General features: G+C 39.1%; 5 protein-coding genes and 1 pseudogene across 8 annotated transcripts; 3 read left to right on the top strand and 3 right to left on the bottom strand.

Annotated features, from left to right (window-relative positions):
• Window positions 1–2,756: 2,756 nt before the first annotated feature.
• On the bottom strand, window positions 2,757–3,521 carry LOC119989421 (E3 ubiquitin-protein ligase Os04g0590900-like). The gene has a single exon (XM_038834929.1). It carries the CDS (start codon window positions 3,375–3,377, stop codon window positions 2,862–2,864), a length of 516 nt encoding a protein of 171 aa, XP_038690857.1. The 5' UTR covers window positions 3,378–3,521; the 3' UTR covers window positions 2,757–2,861.
• Window positions 3,522–3,718: 197 nt separating this feature from the next.
• On the top strand, window positions 3,719–6,588 carry LOC119989420. Of its 3 annotated transcripts, none has more exons than XM_038834927.1 (3): window positions 3,719–3,978; window positions 4,515–4,608; window positions 4,703–6,588. In XM_038834927.1, exon 3 carries the CDS (start codon window positions 4,792–4,794, stop codon window positions 6,280–6,282), a length of 1,491 nt encoding a protein of 496 aa, XP_038690855.1. In that variant the 5' UTR covers window positions 3,719–3,978; window positions 4,515–4,608; window positions 4,703–4,791; the 3' UTR covers window positions 6,283–6,588. The 3 variants fall into 3 exon arrangements, with proteins under 3 accessions (XP_038690855.1, XP_038690854.1, XP_038690856.1); XM_038834928.1 differs by lacking the exon at window positions 3,719–3,978 and adding an exon at window positions 4,029–4,291; XM_038834926.1 differs by having other exon boundaries at window positions 3,720–3,978; window positions 4,515–6,588.
• Window positions 6,589–7,437: 849 nt separating this feature from the next.
• LOC119989253 (polyprenol reductase 2-like) lies at window positions 7,438–10,440 on the bottom strand. Of its 2 annotated transcripts, none has more exons than XM_038834662.1 (6): window positions 10,071–10,440; window positions 9,641–9,990; window positions 8,905–9,136; window positions 8,065–8,163; window positions 7,904–7,975; window positions 7,438–7,815 (listed from the first exon to the last, which is right to left on the bottom strand). In XM_038834662.1, the coding sequence occupies exons 1-6, from the start codon at window positions 10,266–10,268 to the stop codon at window positions 7,711–7,713; spliced, it is 1,056 nt and encodes a 351-aa protein (XP_038690590.1). In that variant the 5' UTR covers window positions 10,269–10,440; the 3' UTR covers window positions 7,438–7,710. The 2 variants fall into 2 exon arrangements, with proteins under 2 accessions (XP_038690590.1, XP_038690591.1); XM_038834663.1 differs by having other exon boundaries at window positions 9,641–9,987.
• A 1,314-nt stretch (window positions 10,441–11,754) lies between these two features.
• Window positions 11,755–14,666, bottom strand: LOC119989252 (heat shock 70 kDa protein 4-like). The gene is made up of 2 exons (XM_038834661.1): window positions 14,351–14,666; window positions 11,755–13,698 (listed from the first exon to the last, which is right to left on the bottom strand). Exons 1-2 carry the CDS (start codon window positions 14,562–14,564, stop codon window positions 11,957–11,959), a joined length of 1,956 nt encoding a protein of 651 aa, XP_038690589.1. The 5' UTR covers window positions 14,565–14,666; the 3' UTR covers window positions 11,755–11,956.
• Window positions 14,667–17,106: 2,440 nt separating this feature from the next.
• On the top strand, window positions 17,107–18,156 carry LOC119988053 (annotated as a pseudogene).
• Window positions 18,157–19,113: 957 nt separating this feature from the next.
• Window positions 19,114–22,489, top strand: LOC119989250 (ACT domain-containing protein ACR9). Its single transcript, XM_038834659.1, has 6 exons — window positions 19,114–19,407; window positions 19,765–19,983; window positions 20,084–20,189; window positions 20,862–21,210; window positions 21,728–22,012; window positions 22,106–22,489. Exons 1-6 carry the CDS (start codon window positions 19,254–19,256, stop codon window positions 22,250–22,252), a joined length of 1,260 nt encoding a protein of 419 aa, XP_038690587.1. The 5' UTR covers window positions 19,114–19,253; the 3' UTR covers window positions 22,253–22,489.
• Window positions 22,490–23,122: the final 633 nt, after the last annotated feature.

Below are 23,122 nucleotides of genomic sequence, written 5' to 3'. Positions count from 1 at the left end.
AATTAAAAAATGAACATTCTGCAGCCGGGAATCGAACCCGGATGTTCCATGCTACTTTTTCAAGTCAACTTATTAATTAAATTAGTAGCTACTGCAGATTCTTTTGAAGCTAATTGAAACAAATTATATATAAATGAATAATTTTTACGTTCATTTTAAATCAACAATTGTGGTAAAATATAATAATAAAACAACTACCATGTTTACTGTTTTTCCCATATGAGATATAAAATAAAATAAAAAAGTCAAAAACACATATTTTTGACCCGCAGATATATATATATACTGGGATTGGGGGCTCCAATTGCTTCCTGCTCCAATTAGTTCCAATTTTTAAATCACTGCATAAAAAGCTACTGCTCAATGCACAAGGAAACACATATGCAAAACACCATATTTATGTGCATGCCGATGTGATATGTCAAAATAGTTTCATCAAGTTCATCAACCTGCTAGCTATCCCCATAAAATTCATTGCATAAACACTTTTGAGTTTGACGCCCCATATTCCCATGACATAAAAAAATTTGTTTTTTCAATCTCAGGATGATTTAGGGTTTTTGAATTTACGTGCTGAGTTTTAACACAATTTACTTTGTGTGCATGGGTCGGACAATCTAAGGATGTCCAAACCAAAGGATAGATTTGTATAGTTTCGTCGTGGGATTGAAAAATTAAAGGATTTGGGAGTTGATTATAAAAATGGGCTTGCTCTTAAACCTTAAAAGTGTTATACTGTCTTTAGGGCCCAAAAGCCCCCATTCTATTAGGCTTTTGTTAATTTGTACACACAACATAAATTGGGCCGGGCATAATAAGAAAGTATGTCATAGGCCCAAACCTGAGCAAGAGCAATCTACAACATGCATTGGCTTCTTACAAGCTAGGTGTTCTAAATTCAGATTGCACAACACTCTGCAACATAACCAAATTTTGGTTCATCACCACCAACTCCCTGTGACGGAAACTCGGCTCGTGCGGCAGCGGGAAAGGCACCGCGTCCGTGCGGCACATTGGGCAACTGGAGTGCGAAGCGAGCCACATATCAATACATTCCGCATGATACGAATGCAGACACTCGGGCAAAGTCCTTAGCTCCTCACCATCTTCAAATTCAGATAAGCAAACGGCACACATGCCATCATGGGCCATCAGGCCCATTCCCTTATGATACTTATGGGCCGGGATGAGCTCCGCCATCGTGCTCTCGGTGCCGTTTGGATTAGCCTCTATGTTCGGGGCCATAGATGGTCGCGGTTCTCGTGAGCTTGGGCTGTTGCGGCGGGTAAAGCACCAACCTGCGGAGAGGAAGTGGTAGAGGGAGATCACTAAGGCAACGGAAGCAAAGCCTATTAGAGCGAGGGTTAATTTAGAGTGTGTGGAAGAAGAATTGTTTTCCTCTTCCATTGATGAAGGACGCTAAAGTTGAAATGCTTAGAATGGGAGCTTCCTTGTCGAGAGGCTTCAATTTATATTTTTTTAGTCACGACGGTGATTTCAAGATTATTGTTTGTCTTACGTACAGATTTATATGGGTACTGTAAGAAAATTGAATGCACCATTTTAATGGGAATATCTTGGATTTTTTTGTTTGTTTGGATCCAAAGAGCCCATAAATAAATGGCTTGTGATTTAATATGGGTAATAATGCCCGTTTGATTAACTATAATAAGATTGTTTTCTTGAGTAATCATTCAAAATCATGGAGTCGGGTAAAAAATGAAAATTTTAGGATTCAAGTCGAAGGGAGTCGGGAAATTATGTTGTGGTTGACTAATATTAAAACAATATTACTTTGATTCACCAGAAAAATTCTCACAAGTCCGCCCTGGGAATTTTTTTAAAACAGCATAAACAGCCAAAAAAATTGCAAACATGGATATTAGTAAATCCTATTTTTACACCTATATAATTGTTATCTCTTCTTTTTTTTTTAAATCAATTTCTTTTTGGCATATCCGGCCCATACGGTCCATACGCTATAAGAGCTGCCGATCTGTAGCCTACTGGGGATTCTTGTAGGTACAGCTGAGACAAATAATATATGATATGTTATTTATTAGTCAGTTGTTAGGGCAGACAATTGGGTGGATTTCATGTTATCAAAAAAATAATTTCATCAAGTTCATCAACGTGTCAGCTACCACCATTAAGTTAATTGCATGATTTAAGGTTATCATTTTTGAAGTCACGCACTGAGTTTTGCTTAATTCACAACAATATTTAAAAGTAATTGAGCAAGTAAAATAGAGTATGAAAAATACAAATTTGACAAATCCTTTGCATTGGTATAAGTTAAAGCCTTAAAAGGTACAAAACAAAGTATACTCTAAAAACTAAAAAGTAGAGCAAGTGCTCTACTTCTTGCACACGAAAAATATGCTCCAAATTTTTTTATTAGTCCATTCTCTCTCTCCTATATTATCTCTCAAAAAGTGGTTGGCACGTTAATGTTGTTGAGATACTGATATAGTTGTTGTTGAATATAGATGCTGTAAATTGGTAAAAAGTAGTATTTGAGTAGGTAAAATAGAAAATATGTTAAGAGGCTATGATGGGAGTGCTCTTATAAGTAATCAGGTGGAAATTTTTTTGAATGCGCAAACCTAATTACCTGAGTTTTGGCCAATATTAGATATACAAAGAAAAATTTGTATCTCTTTGTTAAAAAAAAATGATTGAAAGTTTATTATAAAAATGGGCTAGTTCTAAAAGTGTGATACCGTCTTTAGGGCCCAAATTGTATTAGGCTTTTGTTCATTTGTAGTTTTATACACACAACGTAGATTGGGCCGGGCATAATAAGAAAGTGTCGTAGGCCCAAAGCTGAGCAAGAACAATCTACAACATGCATTGGCTTTTTACAACCTTGGTGTTCTAGATACAGATTGCACAACACCACTTTGCAAAATAACCAAATTCTGGTTCATCGCCACCAGGTCTGTGTAACCGAACCTTGGCTCGTGCGACAGCGGGGAAGGCACCGCATCAGTGCGGCACATTGGGCAACTGGAGTGCGAAGACAGCCACATATCAATACATTCCACATGATACGAATGCAAACACTCGGGCAAAGTCCTTAGGTCCTCGCCATCTTCAAATTCAGACAAGCAAACGGCACACATGCCATCATGGGCCACTAGGCCCACTCCCTTATAATACTTATGGGCCGGGATGAGCTCCGCCATCGAGCTCTCAGTACTGTTTGGAGCCTCCATGTTTTGGGCCATAGATGGTCGCGGTTCTCGTCGGCTTGGGCCGCTGGGGCGGGTAAAGCACGAACTTTCGGAGATTAAGTGGTAGAGAGAGAACACTAAGGCGGCGGAAGCAAAGCCGATTAGAGCGACGGTTAACTTAGAATTGTTTTCCTCTGCCATTGACGAAGGATGATGAAATGCTTAGAGTGGGAGGGAACTTCGTTGTCGAGAAGAGTCAATTTATAGTTTGTAGCGATGGCGGTGACTTCAAGATTATCGTTGTCTCATGTGCGGACTGTATGTGTATATATATATATGTAGCCAATAGCCCAATACATGTAATGCTTCAGGTTCGGCCGAGTTTGGGCCTACTTTCTGTTTTTGTTCTTCTATGTTTTGATTATTGGGCCTTCAAGCCCAATTTATATTCAAAATTCCGTTTGACCTTTTTGGGTGACTTTGATTAGGGTTTGGTGGAAAAGGCACAATTACATGTAGATAGTTTTGATTGTTTATACTATCACAGGTCTATATCGACCACAAAAGACGCCTCATTTGACCTTCATACAACAAATCAATCCAAATAACCACCGTCACCGTCGACTAAACGTCATCTATCTGGTGACGCCGTGCCGGCAGCGTTATCTCTTGCGGGTTTCACTCGAACAACTCCGTCTCCTTAACCAGACTCCGTTATTTTCCTCTCTCCCTCTCTCATCTAAAAATGGGGATTCTTCCTGCAAGTATCTGACTTCGTTGGAATTGAAGCCTCTCCTTTTGGGTAATTTTCGAATCTGTTGTTGATATTTATTTTTTCCATCCTTATTTTTTTTGTTTAATTTTTCTGGGTTAGGTTTTTTTTGTTCATTTGATTGATTTGGATCTGTACTTTTCCTGGTACGATTGGGGGACTTTTGATAGATTCTAGGGCTGGTCGAGTCGTTTGCTGTTATTGTTTATTTGGGAGAACGATAAAAACTGAACTTAGAATGTTGAATATCCATGATTGGAGATCTGAGAACAATTGAAAGGGAAAATAAGAAATCGTTATCTTTTGGTCAACTGAGCTTAATGCGACTTATGGTCTTGTGAAGGTGAGATTTTTTAAGTACTTGAAAGTCAAATTTCATTGAAACAGATGGGGAAGCATGAATTCTTGCTGTCTTTTATTCTGTTTCTTCTGCTTGCAAGATTTCTTTTGCTTTTTACAAAATTCTGCGTTTATATGCATATATGTCAAGTTTTCAATGATGTAGAAGAATTACGTTTTTCGTCTTGATTGTATAATCTTCTTAATTTGCTACTTTGTTGTTTCAGGTGGGTGACATTTTGATGATGGTAGTACTTTACTAGGCTATGCTGTTTGATGCTTGATGATACTTTGTGAAATTCTCCAAGGGTCCTTTTGTAGGTTTGAATCATGAAGATATCTATGAGTTGTCTCTTTGGTTTTGTTGATTGATAAATTATTCGCAATATTTTCCGTTTGTGCTTTACTCGTGAAGGTGCTTGGGATGTGGTGACGGTTGGGATTGAAAGTTACCCCCATAACCTAGAAAGTAGGAACATCGCAATTCACAAGGGAGGAGAAAACATGGGGGGGGCCATCCCCACAACTTTGACCATAGAGAATTATCATCCATCCACTTTTTTGTCAATGGATTCAGGCTCTTTGTCACATGATGAATTGGAGAGAGAGATGAACCTCTTTTCTCAGCCTCCCGATATTAATCTCCCACTTTCATCTGAGCCTAGCCCACCTCCCCTGACTTGGAATGACCCTTGTGACATCTTGGATGCTGGCCTAGGGACTCAGATATACGAGGCTGAGGCAGTTGTTAACATACCAAAAGTTGCCCGTAAATGTGCCAAGCGGATTGATTCTGTGTGGGGTGCATGGTTCTTTTTTAGTTTCTACTTCAAGCCTGTTTTAAATGACAAATCCAAGTGTAAAATAACCAGGGACAGCAATGGTGTGTCTGGGTATGATAAATCAGACTTGCAGCTTGACGCTTTCTTGGTTCAGCATGATATGGAGAACATGTACATGTGGGTTTTCAAGGAACGACCTGACAATGCTCTGGGGAAGATGCAGCTTAGGAGTTACATGAATGGGCATTCACGCCAAGGTGAGCGCCCATTTCCATTCAGTGTGGACAAGGGTTTTGTACGTTCTCATAGGATGCAAAGGAAGCACTACAGGGGTCTTTCAAACCCTCAGTGTGTTCACGGGATTGAAGTTGTTCGGTCGCCCAACCTCATGAATCTTGATGAGGAGGAAAAGAAAAGGTGGATGGAACTCACAGGGAGAGATATAAACTTCAGCATCCCACAAGAAGCCAGTGATTTTGGAACGTGGAGGAATCTTTCAACTGCTGAATTCGATGTTGAGCGGCCAACCCTTCCATTAAGGAGTTCTGTTAATCAGCACGCAAGAAAATTGCTGAATGGTACTGGTTTGAATTTATCAACTCCACCATCAGACCATAGCAGTGGTGATGGAATGGATCTTTCCCCTGTGTCCAACAAACGAAAGAAGGATTCCTTTGCACATGGTCATGATGATGAATGTTTGCCTAATCTGCATTCTGACAGAGGTCTGGACATGCAAATCCACCCAGTTGAGCCAGCTTGGGTAAATGAGTTTAGTGGTGCCATGAAGCATGTTTGTGGGCCTGTTACTGCCGCAAAAACTATATATGAAGATGATGAAGGGTTCTTAATTATTGTTAGCTTACCCTTCGTGGATATACATAGGGTGAAAGTTACTTGGAGGAACACTGACACAAATGGAATTGTAAAGATATCTTGTGTGAGTACAGCCTGTGTGCCATGTATTAAGAGACATGATAGGACATTCAAGCTAACAGATCCAGCACCGGAGCATTGCCCTCCAGGGGAATTCGTCAGGGAGATTCCCCTTCCAAACCGCATTCCAGAAGATGCAAAACTTGAAGCATATGGGGATGAGACGGGAACAATGCTTGAGATTATTGTGCCCAAACTTCGTGTAGGACCAGAAGAACATGAGGTCCGTGTATGCTTTCGCCATTCTCCATGGAGTGAAAGAACATTGTTGACCTGAAAGAGGCATTGGTTTGAAGATGTGAGTTTGGTTATAGTGGTCGGTGTTTCATTGTTTACTAACATGATTCAGCAAAGAGAATTTATGAAATTATATTGCAATTTTTCTGTATTAGATACCTTTTTTTTCCATACTTTTATACTTGCTTATTTATATTTTCGATCTGTGGGTGGTAAATTGTTTAGGTACTTTTGTCTCTCTCATCAGTTGTGATATTCTCTCAGTTTGAAAATAGATATCATCAGCTTTGTCATGCTGAGTTGTAGTTGATGGATCCTCTTTGACAAGGTAGTTTTGTTCTCTATATGCCTTTGATGTTTTAGAATGGGTAAATGTGCTTTAGAATGGGTAAATGTGCAAGTAGACTCTATGAAGTTTGATTTCAAGGCAGAAACACCCTTGTCATGTTGTAAATTAATCTTGCGACTTTTTATGCTTGAAAGGAGAGTCTATGCAAGCAAACCAAACTTCAGGGCGGTGGTCTGATTGTATGTTACTCATTTAGATTCCAAATTTTAGAGTAGTTTTGTTTCTTTAATCGAAAATTCATTAGCCCAACATGTCCACTGAATAGTTAAGTCAGTTTTAAATTCAAACCGTCAATCGAGACAGCTCCATACTAGGGACAAGATAAGACCAGACTGAAACCTTTACAGGAAGAACAGATAAGACCGGATGATGCCTGTGCACAGGGGTGTCCCTAGGGGTGGGAGAGACAGGCGGTCACCCAAGGCCCCCAAAACCCCAAGGCTTCATATTTTAGAAAAAAACTAGACTATTAATATTATAATAGTCACTAGAAATGTTAAATGAGTTAGTTATATTATGTATTGAAAGTGATTGCCCGGAAAAAGTTGATTACACCAACATAATTAGTGATTTTGTATTTTAAAATGTTACAAGATTCATATTTTTAAGTAATATACGACATTAATTTTTTTCTCAGATGACCCATTTTTAAAAATTCCCCCGAGGCCCTGGGTCAAGTTCCCCCAAGGCCCAAAGGACTCAGGCACGCCACTGCCTGTGCAGGGAGAACAATGAACCTTTACATTCCTTGTGGACGAGACAATTAGTTCTTGTGGATGAAACAATTAGTAGTAGCAGATCTAGAAATTTGTTACTGTAAGTCTGTAACATAAATTCCAGAGTATATAATGCCCAACTCCATCCCACTCCAAGCTATATACAGAGCTACTGTGAGCGCTGATTTTACAATACATAGCAAATGTGCCAATGCATATGATAACCCTAAACCCATATTCCGAAACTGTAAACCCTCATGCACAAAACTAATTACTACTAACTTATTCTGATGAATATCTCATCAACTGATTTACAAAATCAATCATTGTGTAGCTGTTTTTATATGGAAACACAATTACAACATATTGTATAGAGCAAACAAGCACAAGGCGCGGCAAGTAACTAATAGACAAATGGAAAAATGACTCGTCGGTTAGATGGGTAGTCCTCGAACTTATGAAGGTACCATCTATGTGTTTCCGCCGCTGCGAATGCAAGATTAGCTACCTGCATCGATCAGTTCAAACCATGAATAAAGGGATGTCAGGAGTATACATAAGTAAAGAACATATGTTTATGGTTCACATGAATATACCACAAAGCCAAGAAGTAGCCATATGGTGAAGTCAGTGCCACCACTTGCAACCAGCAGACCTAAATATACGACCTGTGACAAATAGATAGTATTGAGTAGATGACCAATGGTATTGACCTATTCTAGTATAGCAAAGATATTAAAGAGGGAGAGGGAATTACAATTTCAGCCAAGTAGTGCGGACTCGAGACTATCTCAAACCAATCACCGCGTGGAATTACATATTCATCACTTTGTTCTCTGCATTTTCGCAGTGAGCCCTGTAAAAAGCCATGCAATTAGTGACGAAAGGTTCTGCAGCTTTACTATTATACCATCAAACTTATTCTACAACATGTTGGCAAATAAATATAACTTCTTATGAGTTCTTTGTAAATTTCAGATGAGGCACTTGTATTGCAAAAGGGAAAGGGAACACTCAATAAGCCACACACCTTCTTTTTTTTCTCATAAGGCCACAAACTTAATATGATGCAAGACTGGTTAACTAATAATAGGAGGAAGGCATGTGTAGAATCATTCCAGATTCTCTTTTCTCCCGCATTCCCTATTATATATAGTGCATGAATAAACTAATTTCAGCTAGATGAATAATAAAATTTGATCAGTTGTAGAAGCAGCTTTCAGTGAAAATTATGCACTTGAAATGATCCATTTTTGTATGCTGAGACGTTCCGAGACACAGGACTTTAGCAAAATTCCTATTAACATAAGGGCACAATGAAAACTTTAACTTTCTACCATACTACCCCCTCCCATGGTGTACTGTTAAATGATGCATAAATAACTACCAATACATACACAAGGAACTAATCAGCAACCTATGACAGATTAATATATAGATATCCTCTTAAATGTTGGTAAAACTGTAAAAGAAATAAAATGGACATGTTGGACAAGTTCCAACTTCCATATTCAGTTGCTCAAGCATGCATGAATGTTGATAGCAAAATGCTTACAGACATGAATATGAAAAACAGCATCAAGTATCAAAGACCTACCAAAATTGCATGGCATCGCCATTGATGGACCCAACCCCAAGCAAACAAAGCAGCACCAGCCCACTGGTGCCATCCAAGGTTTGCAAGAGGCCTCAAATATCCCCACCAATCAAACTCCATAGATGGCACCCCCTGGTAGGCCAATTTCAACACAGCTAACTTATCAAGTGTGAAGTTAAGAGCCACCAGTACAAAAGAGGTGCAGAGTGACAGGGGAGCAGCTGTATAGTAACTACAAATGAGGAACCAAAAAGAATAATTAGTTTGTGAACACATGAGCTTGATAAAAACATGACACACTGTTTAAAACAATTAGCTTGTTAGTTATCTTCAACTAACAAGTATGATGAAAACAAAAGGAAATAGACTTAACACATGAGCATGATAAAAAAGACGGAATTATCTTCATTCCTCTGGAAACCCCAGGGGTTAAAACATTAGCAAGTGAAGTCACGTAGTTTTTCTTCACTTTGACATCCTGTATATTCACCTTATTCGTCAAATGTTCACAAAAGAACAGACATGCCTTACAAATTTTGGTCTGTAGTTACCTGCCTTTTATCCAGTATTTTGTATTTAATTTTCTGCGGCAGAATCAATTTAATTTACAAGCCTAATGGCCCTAATCACCATAATATATCAGAATAGATAAAGATTAACCCCTCAACATCAAAATTGAAAATCTTTAGACACAATAAAGAACACCAAGCAAGCTAAGTATGAATCGGAAACTCACAAGATCCCCATTAGATAGCCAAAAATGTGCATCCGTGCTGAATTGCTGTATTTAAAGACATAGAGTGTCTCATAGAGTCGCCTCAAAACCTGCATTTCCATCAGTAGAAGCAAAAACACAGATACCCAGACCTTGTATCTTTTGTCTGCAGTGTGAATCCGAGACTTATAGAGCGAAGAGATATGCGATAACCCAGTCAGGTGACCCGCAGCCGTGGACAAACTCAGTGACTCAGAACCCAAAGGCGCCACTTGACTCGCATAATACCAAGTTGTGAGCAATAACACTGTCGTCCACGCCACACCCAGTAAGTAAAAATGGAGGAAGAATCGCTGCGGAACACTTAGCTTCTATACAACAATCAAAATGAAAGAAAATTAACTTCTGATTTTTCAATTTAAGTTCTTTAGTGACTGTATTTTTGGCTTACATAGGATGAAGATTGCATGATCTTGCCCCTCTTACTGAATCCCAATAGGAGTTCGTAAAGAGGATTAAGACGAGATGAAGGGAGTGAAGCAACTAACAATGGAAAAATTCCAGCGATCCACGCCACTCTCAGTGACCAATTAAGCCCAATCTCCATACTTTCTACAGAAAGACCTCGAGCAAGCCTCGTGATGTCCATCTCAATAACCGCTATTCTGTGTGTGCGTGCAGGGAATTAGGTTATCTTGTTCGACTGGCTGCTCTGCCGCAGGCGCTGTTTCACCTCTGTTCTTTGAATCTGGGCTAGTTTTGTTTAAATGGAAGCACGAGTCCACGACGAAAGCATTTAAACCGTTCCAGATCCCACCCCATCCGTCCCTCTCCCATCCACCTATGTTCTTTTATAGTTGTAGAATATTTATTTTTATTTTTGGTGTTAGAATTTTATCTACAAACCACAAAAATGCTATATTTACATCATTTTTTATTTTTTATAATTTACATAAATATCTTGATATACAATGTCATATTAACCCTTAAACTAAAAATTTAAGGCAAAATCATACTTACTACCCTTGAAGTTTTATATTTGGATTAGTTTTAAATCCGAACTTAACTATCACAACCCATTAGTTTTAAATCCGAATCTAACTGTCACAGTCTATACCATAACAAGAGACATTTTAGATCCGGTCAAAGCCCATGAGGATAAGTGGGCCGAAGTCCCTCATATGTGAGCTGCAAGGCTCATAGAATCAAGGAATCCTCGGAAAAATATCTCAATTGATTTCGAACTCCTGACTTTAGACATCGGCTCACGAAATCAAGGAATCCTTAAAAATAATATCTCAATTGATTTCGAACTCCTAACTTTAGACACATTTAATCCTTCCGTCCGAAGAGTTAATCAATCTGAATCCACATCAATTCACAGAGGGTGAAATCCATCCCATTCTTTTTCTGGGTGGGATTTGTAAAATTTCCTACCTTTAATGGTACTATAATTTTTATTTTTATTTTTGGTAACAAACCACAAAAATACTATGTTTACATCACTTTTTATTTTTTATAGTTTACATAAATATCTTTATATACAATGTCATATTAACCCTTAAACTAAAAATTTAAGGCAAAATCATACTTTATACCCTTTGAGTTTTATACTTGGATTAGTTTTAAATCCGAGCTTAACTGTCACAGCCCACTAATTCTAAATCCGAATCTAACTGCCACAATCCGCACCACGACAAAAGACATTTTGAGATCCAGTCAAAACCCATGAGGATAAATGGGTTGAAGTCCCTCAGAAGTGAGCTGTAAGGCTCACAGAATCAAGGAATCCTCGAAAAAATATCTCAATTGATTTCGAACGCCCGACTTTAGACACCTTTAATCATTCCGTCCAGGGAGATAATCAATCTCAATCCACATAGGGTAAAATCCGTCCCATCATTTTTCTGGGTGGGATTTGTAAAATTTCCTACCTTTAATGGTACTAGATCAACAAATCTTTTATTTTATATGGTTGTGCTGTCCCAATCGTGAAAATGAACAAAAACCAGGTCATGCTCTTTAACATACTCCACCATGCCCAGAATCATTCTCTGTTTTCATCGAAACCCCTCGGTCGCCAGTGCATACCGATTGATGGATAGTGATTTTATTGGTATATTAACATCTTAGCATACCAAAAACATACCATATATTACCATTGTAAAATAAGCAGTTGATGGCAGATAAGCAAGCCAGAGATATTAACTCCGAATGAATAGCAAATACAAGCTTGCAAGCTCAAAAATTTAAACGATCTAAAGACTAAAACAACAAAACATCTATAACAAAGTAAATCCCCAAATTGTAGCACCAACTTCTGTTAACAGAGACTTCTTAATCTACTTCTTCAATCTTTGGTCCTGCACTGCTGCCACCAGCTGGTGGAACATCTTCATCCATGCCAGCAGCACCACCCATGTCAGGACCACCAGCTCCCTGGTACATCTTGGCTATGATTGGGTTGCAGATGCTCTCCAATTCCTTCATCTTGTCTTCAAACTCATCTGTCTCTGCAAGCTGGTTGCCATCCAACCACTGGATGCTCTGTTCTATGGCATCCTCAATCTTCTTCTTGTCAGCCGGGTCAAGCTTAGAACCAATCTTGTCATCCTTCACAGTATTCCTCATGTTGTAGGCGTAATTCTCCAAGGCATTCTTAGCTTCCACCTTCTTTTTGTGATCTTCGTCCTCAGATTTGTACTTCTCCGCTTCTTGAACCATTCTCTCAATTTCTTCCTTGGACAACCTACCCTTGTCGTTGGTGATAGTAATCTTGTTCTTCTGGCCTGTAGTCTTGTCCTCAGCAGAGACATTCAAGATACCATTAGCATCTATATCAAAACAAACTGTGATCTGGGGAACACCCCTTGGGGCAGGTGGAATGCCAGAAAGCTCAAATTTGCCCAACAGGTTGTTGTCCCTAGTTCTAGCTCTTTCACCCTCATAAACCTGGATCAAAACTCCTGGTTGGTTGTCAGAGTAGGTAGAAAACACCTGCTCCTTCTTGGTGGGAATTGTTGTGTTTCTTGGGATCAAAACAGTCATAACACCTCCGGCTGTTTCCAATCCAAGAGAGAGAGGGGTGACATCCAAAAGTAGAAGGTCCTGCACCTTCTCATTGCCTTCACCACTCAAGATGGCAGCCTGAACAGCAGCACCATAGGCAACAGCCTCATCTGGGTTGATGCTCTTGCATAGCTCCTTCCCGTTAAAGAAGTCTTGCAATAGCTGCTGCACTTTAGGAATCCTAGTAGAACCACCAACAAGAACCACATCATGTACAGTGCTCTTGTCCATCTTTGCATCCCTTAGACACTTCTCCACAGGCTCCATACATTTCCTGAAGAGATCCATGTTGAGCTCCTCAAACCTGGCACGGGTAATAGTTGTATAGAAATCTACACCCTCATATAAAGAATCAATCTCAATAGTAGTCTGAGCTGTGGATGAGAGAGTCCTCTTTGCCCTCTCACAAGCAGTCCTCAGTCTCCTGAGGGCTCTTGGGTTTCCACTGATATCTTTCTTATGCTTCCTCTTAAACTCCTGAACAAAGTGATTCACCATCCTGTTATCAAAATCTTCTCCACCAAGGTGGGTGTCACCAGCAGTGGCCTTCACTTCAAAGATACCTTCTTCAATGGTAAGAAGTGAAACATCAAAAGTACCGCCACCCAGATCAAAAATCAGAATATTCTTCTCGCCAACACTGCCTGCCTTCTTGTCAAGACCATAAGCAATGGCAGCAGCGGTAGGCTCATTAATAATACGCATGACATTGAGTCCAGCGATGACCCCAGCATCCTTTGTGGCCTGACGCTGAGAGTCATTAAAGTAGGCAGGTACAGTAACTACTGCATTCTTCACTGTTGAACCAAGGTAGGCCTCAGCAATCTCACGCATCTTTATAAGGACCATAGAGGAGATTTCCTCAGCTGCAAACTGTTTGTCCTCACCTTTATAATTAACAACAATCATTGGCTTATCACCAGGACCAGCAATGACCTTGAATGGCCATAGCTTAATATCGCTCTGAACTGGAGCATCGCTGAACCTCCTACCAATCAACCGCTTCGCATCTGTGAACAAATACAAGCAAATGCAAGTGATCCAAAAAAATTAATACATTTCTCAACAAAATATTAAGCAAGCCACAAAACTATCTGGGAAAACATTCACAATACAATCCAACTAAAACAAATTGCACAGCAATTGAAAGCAGATTCTTATTATACACAATGACAGAGCACCCGCATTACATTATATAATTTTAAAATAAACATTCACTGTCGTGGAACCTAAGATATATGATACTTTCACATTCGTTGGAATAATATCAAGCTGGAACACAAGTTTCAACCAAACATTCTAAGTCTAATGATTTAATTATTGTCATACATGGTACGTATAAATTATATATCCCTGCAAATCATAATAATTACACCTAATATTGGAATTGAATAATGGACAACCAGATCTCGATCCACACATGATAGCTTAAAGCATCCACCAAAGGAAGTTTACGTACATTTTCACCCAGAACCCAATATCGACGAGAAAATCCACTACTTACACACAACACATCAAGCGTTAAATCATCAATAACAAAAAGAACGCAACAGACAACATATCAAGCGTTAAATCATCAAGAATAACCAAAACCACCACCAAGCACTACAGATCTGAAGAAGTAAGCCTAATTAAATAGATAATAGCAGCCAAGAAAATTACCAAAGACGGTGTTGGTCGGATTCATGGCGACCTGGTTCTTTGCGGCATCACCGATCAAACGCTCGGAATCAGTGAAAGCGACATAGGAGGGCGTGGTACGGTTGCCCTGGTCATTGGCTATAATCTCCACTCTATCATGCTGCCACACACCAACACACGAGTATGTCGTCCCCAAATCGATCCCAATCGCAGGACCCTCTCCTTTACCGGCCATCGTTTGCGAACTCTCAGAAAGATCTCAAGGATCAGAGGATGTGAAGAACTCGAAAATTTTCTAGGGTTTCCGAAAGCAGAGTTTCAAACGAGAAAGTGAGAAATAATGGCGGAGGGAAGGCGTTACTTGTAGTATGTTGGGTCTCGGCCCCTTGGGTTCTGGAATGTTCTGGGAGAATCATCACCGTTGGATCCCAGTAGAGTGGACGGTCACAATTTCGTCGCGCCTTCGAATTCTGGTTGGTTCTGGAATTGTATGCTTTTTATATTTCATTGGCCATGAATGTGCCATGTGTTGCTTTTGGAGACTCCTAAATCGTTTGGAAGAAAAAGTAAAGTAAAATAATACATTTTCTAACGGTCAACGATTTCAACTAAAATAATAATAATAATAATTAATGCATTATTATTCTAACATGTGATTGAATTGTGCATTCTAATTTCTAAGTGTAAGTGGTCTGGTTTTCTTTCCGAGAATCACTAAATACACATAACATTTCAATCAATCATTTTATAAAATTAATAAAAAATAATCAAAGAATGATGTGATGACATCGAGATCAGTATTTTACTTCTTTTTAATAAAATTATGTGTATTTAAATTAAAATATTATTAGTTATCATTTTTTATAAATATACAAGTATAGTTCATAAAAATATTACTTAACAAAAATAATGGACATGTTTCAACACATCTTCCAATAAATTGACTTTAATTTTATTAAAAAGAATGTTATATATATATATATATATATATAATATCAATAAGATATGATACATATGATTTAATTACCTTATGTAAATTTATTTAAGCACAATAGTACATGCTACATTACCAATCTTCTACCACAATGGTTTCAGGAGGAAACCTAGAACGAGTATGTTGCATGTATACATCAAATTGCTCCGTATACGATAAAACTCATGCAGCTGCGCACTTATACTTGAAGTAATTCCACTAAGGCATAGTGGTAGGCATCGGGTAACTCCTAGTTAAGAAAACCTGGACGTAGTAATTATTATTAACGTGTTCGATAGTGATAGCAACATGTTGATACTGCGGTGGAGGAGTTGATCGCAGTGGTAAATATTTGAAGCTCTGTACAGAACTAAGAACGTGTAGTATGACATGTACCTCGAAGCAATCAAGAGACCCATGTTTGACATTGTCATCCAGTGTTGAACTGGTACTGCTCTATCTAATTCAATGAAGTTTAGTGAGTTGTGAACACGATATGCATGCTCTTCACTACCAAAGAGTGCAACATATTCATGCCAGAATGCGCCCAACTCACCTATCAAGCCACGACGGACAATATCCCATGTATGTTCGCCAAAACCAAGACAAGCAGCTATCTCCCGAAAGTTGCAATTTCCATCAGGTATTACATCTTGTACATGCCCAATATAAGGATGCAATATTGGCGAAAACTGACGAACGTAAATATGTTCATGCTTAATGTTACTCGATCTGGAACTCCTTTGTAGAGGGAGTGGTGGAGTATGTAGAGGGATGAGCAATTGTGTCTCCCTGATTGCTGAGAACGATGAAATTCGTGGTGAACGAATTCAAACGCAGACAAATCTGTATGAGTTACTCCATCTGTCAAACCAAAGATCACATGCTAGGCAGCCCATCATTTCGTGGTCTTAATACCCCTCTACTTGAGTCCAGTAGAATAACACATGTCAAACCAAAGACCACATGCTAGGTAGCCCATCATTTCACTTTTATTTTTCTTTTACTTTCTCTACTGGAACATCACTCCTCTCTCCCACGAGCTCACTGTCACAAAACACACATGGCTCATCACGCGTCTCTTCTCCACAATCAAAGAGACAACTAGACAAATGCATTGGTATTAATAGACTATATTTTTCAAAAGAATAATGCTTGAGACCCCCAAAAAGTGATCCCCAAAAGTCCCCCATTTAATGTTGAGTGTTGGATGTGAAGTGGGTCCTACATGTGTGTTTTTAATCAATGGTTATTTTAATACCACATAGATTTGAGGGACTTTTGGGGATTAAATTTTGAGGGTCTCTAACATTGTCCTTTTCAAAACTAGCCTGATTGACTATTTTCAGTGGGGTCAAATCAATATTTATATGTATTTAACAAAAAATAATGTGTATTTAGATATACCCTTTCTTCTCTCTCTTTTTTCAATTTTTTGATATGAGTTAATCAATCAATCCATCGGTTATCAATCCCTTTTCAATTATTTCAATCGATTATAAATAATTACTTTTTGAAAATAACTGACGAATATGTGGGTTTAACAATCAATTCGACTTCTACGATTTTTTTAATACGCATAATTCTAACAATTAGATGGGTTTCTGTTTAAAAAAACCCAAGAACAATTCAGATTCCTATTTGCACTAGGAAACCGAGATATATATATATATATATATATATATATATATATATGTTTCAAGATGTGATATTAGAAGTCTTGCTCTGCCACTTTGGCTTTAGTGTTGGTAATCTCCTATAATACTAGTTGGTGATCTCCTATAATACTCACCGTCAGCTCGATATGTATGTAACAAAAGATTGGGGATGTAGACTCCGTCTCGCCCGAGCTGGCCCAGTTGGACGGTGGACATATGGGGCTGGGGAATTCTCGGCTCATGAACATAATAAATCTAATTCATATGACAAATCGTGTTAGCTCATTCATTCTTTTACTTCAAAACATGACACAGGATGTTCAGTGTTTACTTTACTTACAGAACTATCATAATTCATGCAATGTGCAATATTTTCCTGTTTTATTTATTGGCAATCTCCTATTCGGTTTGCAGCGAGGGAGGCTTCTTCAGTGCCATTATGAACTTCCCGCAAAATTATCCACAGAACCCTCCTTCGGTGAGGTTCACATCAGAGATTTGGCATCCTAATGGTGAGTTGTATCTTTGAAAACCTTCCATTCTGTTTTTCTTGTTTGTTTTTAGATACTCTGTGATTTTTGAGTTAGCAAACCATTAACTGAAGTGCTGTGTCTGAACTACAGTTTACCCGATGGGAAGGTTTGCATATCAATACTTCATCCGCCTGGTGAGGACCCTCAAGGATATGAGCTTGCTACCGAGCGCTGGCTACCGGTTCATACAGTATGTACCGACTTTCTTGTGATTTTCCTCCTTCAAATATCTGCTGTTCTACCAGCTTTTGGTGTTTTATGGCGTAAACTCAATGGTATGATTTTATCTTGCACGTTGAGAGCATAGTTTTGAGTATCATATCAATGCTTTCCAGCCCTAACGATGAGTCCCCGGCAAACGCTGATGCCGTGGTACGTATGGATGTCCTCTGTTTTGTCAAGTGTTCTTCTATATGTGTGTCGGCATGTCGCATAATTCCTTGAGAAGATTCTTGGAACTGCAATCTATGGCATTTTAGTGCAGCTTCTTAGGGTTTAGAATCAACGAAACCCGGAATTCTTTTTCCTTCATTTGTCTGCTTGGTCGATCTGCTAATTAGTTTCTTCTTGACTATGTAATCACAGATAGAATGGAGAGAGAGGAGGGAAGAGTTCAGGAAGAGAGTCAGGCAATACGTTAGAAAATCACAAGAAATGCTATAGCGCCCTTTACATGCTTCAGTCAACCTCTTAATGGGAACGGGGATGCTGAATGGAATGGTGATGCGATTCATGATGGAGGCGCAGCAGCATCTTATAGTTGTGACTTTTACTGTTGACCTTTAGGCCCAGCCCACCCACATAGAGGGTTCAGCCCGTAACGTCTTTTGGTTTTGTTTACTCCTCTTCATATAAGATTGGGGCTAGGGGTGCAAATGGGCATGACAAAGCCCGGCTTGTCATATAAGATTGAGGTTTCGTGACAGCTTTGTTTTATGGCCGTGGTCATTGTGCATTCATTGAGTGAGAGAGATTTGACTTTTACTTATATGTCACTCAATTGTGTTTATGTCAATTCGATATAAAATAAATTCTTAACATTTTTCGTTACATATATACATGTAAAGGTAATGGACTGGGTTTGTACTCCCATACCAAACTAAAAAATCCAACATAAACACTATAAAAATATAAATATTGTCTTGCTTTGGGCTAGCTACAGTGCCCGAGGCACCGCCGGCTCCTTCCAGTTCCAGTAGCCGTCACAAAGGCAACATGTTATGTGGGTCCTCATGCCATTGCTTGATTATATTTCATTGGCTATCAGACGTCGGCCATGTTGCCAAGTCGATTTCAATCACAATCACCATTGGACGGCCACAAATTGGTTTGTTCTTTTCCCCATTTCCGTTTGCCGCCACCAACCAATTATTTTTGTTGAAAGTGAATTGTGATATCATCGTGTTTGTTCGGCTGTCTAGCTTGAGACGCGAAATTACAACAATACCTCTTTTGCCAATGATCCGTACTTTTACTGTGGTGGGAGTGGGAGAGACAGCGGATCCAGTTTTTTTCATTTTTGAGGTTTAGTGGGACCCACCGGTCTAGGTGCCCACGTCAGCGTGTCTTGGCACGCATGGCGACAAGACCATAAAAGACACCAGACACTCTGTTTTGGCTTTCACAGCTTATAGCCTACAGCAAAGCGAAAACCGGCTGTTTCCAGCGAATTTTCCATCTTTGACCCTCCAATTCCGGAGCGAACTCCGACGGAGAGCTGAGGGTCTCGAGGGAACTTCCGTAGCTTCGCTGTCGTCGGTATGGGCATTTCCTGGGACGACGTCGTTTTAATCCAGCAAGGCAAGCGCCCCGGCGAGCCCAGCGTGGTCACGGTCAATTGCCCCGACAAACCGGGGCTCGGTTGCGATCTATGTAGGATCATTCTCGACTTTGGGCTATGTATTACTCGAGGAGGTACTTTCATCTACACATACATTTTTGTTCTTTTTTTTTTTCTCTTGACGAAAATTTGGATTAGATTGTTCATCTCATTTTGATTCTTTGAGCAGTAGTATCCATTCACCGTACTAATGGCAGTATGTCATGTTTGAAGCCGTATCTTTTTTAGTGATTTTGTAAAAGCAGAAGAAACTGACGTTAAGAATATGTAGATTCGTCATGAAGATCTCAATTCATTTCTTAAACTGTTATATTTAATTTACACGTTTTGGGTGTGAATTTGGTTTGTAGATGCTTCATTTCAATCTTAAATTGATTCTTAATGTGTTTACCTTTTAATTTATACGTAGCTGAGGTAATTTCTTGCTGTAGATTTTTCTACCGATGGAAGATGGTGTTACATAGTATTATGGGTTGTTGCGAATTCAAATTCGCATGAAGTTGATTGGGAAAGCTTGAAAAATCAACTCTTCTCAGTGTGCCCTTCGTGTTTGGTCTCATTTTACTTAAATCAACATTCTGAAAGTTCGTTGCGTAATTCTATCTATTTGTTGAAGTTTATTTGCCTTGACAGAACAGGATTGCTTCATGGTAAGTATAAAAGCTGCCACACTTGTTTTTTTTTGGAATTTGTTTCATATGTTAAAAAGAAAGAAAGAAAATGTCTTGATGTGTTGTGGTATTTGTGTAGATGTTACAGAAGTCCTTACCGAGCTCGAATTTACCATTCAGAGGGTAAAAGTGATGACAACTCCAGATGGCCAAGTTGTGGACCTGTTTTTCATTACAGATGCCATGTGAGTTTTCAATAGAATTTATAAATATTGTGGTATGTTCACATGTTGTAGTTAAGGGAAGCAGTCTACTACCCAGAATAATATGCACATTCAGGTAGCCTATCTTGGGGGCTTGGGGTGTAATCTGCAGTGTTTTATTGTTGTGTTAACTTGATATCAACGACCAAGCTCTTGTCACCACTACGAATCTTGGTGAGGCATATTTTCACAGCCTTACCTCCGCCTCGCCTCAGGAGGCTACTGTTTCTACGGTTTGACTCATATTAACCTGATAATTGGTCTTGATGTTTATTTTCCTTTGTGTGTGTGTGTTTTGTTTCTTTGTGTCCTCTGAAAAGTACATGGCAGTATGTTAATACGTTGACAATTATGTAGCAACGCAATCACAGCTCCTTGTTCTTGTCTCCCTTTTGTATTAACCCATTTATATGCATATATGCACAAGGAACTAAGACAAAGATGTTGATGGGGATGATTGAATGTGATAGCTAAATTAATTAGTTCAAAATTGTTTGCTTTTGAATTTTTTGTTATGAATAATAGGCTAATAGCAAGGTAGAGATGTTTCATGCAGTTCATGTTTCAAGAAATTCCAGTGTCTACTTCTGCACGTTAATTGTTCTTGTAATGGTTGGAAATATTAATTCTAACAGCTAATATTGTTGCATTTAGGGAGCTTTTACACACAAAGAAGAGGCAAGATGACACGTGTAATTATTTGTTTGATGCTCTTGGGGAGTACTGCACTGGATGTGAACTTAAATTGGCAGGGCCTGAATATGAAAGTTTGCAAGGGTTCTCCTCACTTCCACCAGCACTTGCAGAAGAGTTATTTGGATGTGTGATTCAAGACGAGAAATCCTGTGTAGAAGAACCTATCCCAGATACAAAGTTGAAGGAGGCCACAATCACAGTTGATAACCTTATGAGTCCATCCCACACTTTGCTTCAAATACAATGTCCTGACCAAAAAGGCCTCTTCTATGATGTTTTAAGAACTTCGAAGGATTGCAATATTCAGGTACTTTGCCACAACATTCCTGTTGTTTATTGTCTTTGGTATTTGCTCTTGGAACCCAATAACTGAATATATCCATTTTCAATATAGAAAAACTACAACAATCATAATACTGCGAAAAGGTTGAACACTTGAACCTTTGCCCGTGCTTAAATTTATTTGCTGTGATATTGAGGCAATGGATTCAGTTCCTAGAAACAAGTAGTGGAAGTGTTGTTTTTCCTGTCTTGTGCAGTTGTGGGAGTTCATGCTAATTTCTATGCTATTCGTCCTTGATTGTACCATTTTTGAAATATTTGCTGTTCAGTATTGCTTAGACAATATAGACTATGTTGTAGGAATGTTTCTTGTGTTCCTCCAGCTGATTAGAAAAACTCATTGTTCTCGTTAAGCCCGCTACTATAAGTATTTTTTTTCATTGGTGAATGTGTCTTTCAGTACTTCTTAATGGTTGGCAATATTGATTATTGCTTGCTTTGTGTAGTTTACCCATATGTGGCTGTTGTTGTCTCTCATTTAGATCGCTTATGGTAGATTCTTTACAAGTGAGAAAGGCGTCCGGAATATGGATCTTTTTATTCAGCAAGCTGATGGAAAAAAGATTGTAGATCCCAAGCATCAGGTTGCTCTGTGTTCCCGGCTAAAAGAGGAAATGCTTCACCCATTGCGTGTCATTATCTCGAATCGAGGACCAGATGCTGAACTCTTGGTTGCTAATCCTGTTGAATTATGTGGGAAGGGAAGACCGCGGGTATTTTATGATATAACTTTGGTTTTAAAAGCTTTGGGAATCCGCATCTTCTCGGTTAGATTTTGATTGTGAATTTTTCACTATTTCTTTTTCCCATTTTCTGGCATTTTCCATAGAAATAAGCTGTCCTCGTTGTTAAAATTGTAGGCTGAAATTGGAAGGCACTCTACTTCAGATAGACAGTGGGAGATATATAGATTTCTGTTGGATGAAAATTGTGAACTCCAACTGGCAAGCAGTAAAGCTAGACGTCAGATCATTGATAGAGTTAAAAGAACATTGTTGAGCTGGTGAACTGATTCATGTGCTAACCATCTCTTCGAGGCTCGCCATTGTAAACTGTCTAGCACTTCGACTACCTTGGTGCTTAAAGTTTGTAATGTTGTATTATTGTCTTTTAGGCTTCACAGGCATCTCATACATGTAATCAGGAATTGAAAATCGATGCTGATGCAGCAGAGTTGAGTTCTGTACAGAATCAATACCTGGTGTTTCTCTGATATTGTAACGCTATTGATTTGTTTTGGCTTATCACGTCGTCCATGCTGTTGCACGACAAGGATGACAGATGAACCCAGAATGTAAAATAGAAAGTGGAGGATAGAGACTTGAGAGCTGCACCATGTCAACCTCTAAAGTCTCAAGTGGTATCATGCAGATGACTGTTTAAGAAGCTACAGCCTTAACACCAAGGTTCCATGTTGAAGTAACCAGGAGCCAGCATTAGCCTCCAGGGTTGTGAGAAGCAAATCACTTTCTCCACACATACTAGGCCAAAAGTTGATGTTGCATGAACCCAGGGTTGTCATCTCATGATGCAAGGCTTTGCAAAAATTACTATTAGGCAGGGCATATTGCTGCTGACTGCGCCAATGAAATGGCCTGCAATAATTGTCGCTGAACCGGTCACTTCGCTGGTGACTGCCTAAATGAGCTAGCTGAGGACTATATGGTTATGGACTTAAAAACAGGTCATTCAGTTTGCAAGGCATAGAAGTTTTCCGGTTGAGGACATGGTAAGTTGGGCTAAAGTGACACATGATCACAAGGGTATATTATTCTCACCCGAATTTATAGGGTTTCGTCTTAAGAGATCCGAACGTTAGGCTATCTCCTAATTGTTGTAAGTTGTATAAAGCATGAAAAGAGCTTATCAAAGAAAAA

The sequence above is a fragment of the Tripterygium wilfordii genome, chromosome 21, assembly GCF_013401445.1.
Source record: "Tripterygium wilfordii isolate XIE 37 chromosome 21, ASM1340144v1, whole genome shotgun sequence".
In the NCBI taxonomy this organism is placed as follows: domain Eukaryota; kingdom Viridiplantae; phylum Streptophyta; class Magnoliopsida; order Celastrales; family Celastraceae; genus Tripterygium; species Tripterygium wilfordii.
The sequence above is the reverse complement of the archived record's forward strand: the minus strand, read 5'-3'. Positions and strand labels throughout refer to the sequence as shown.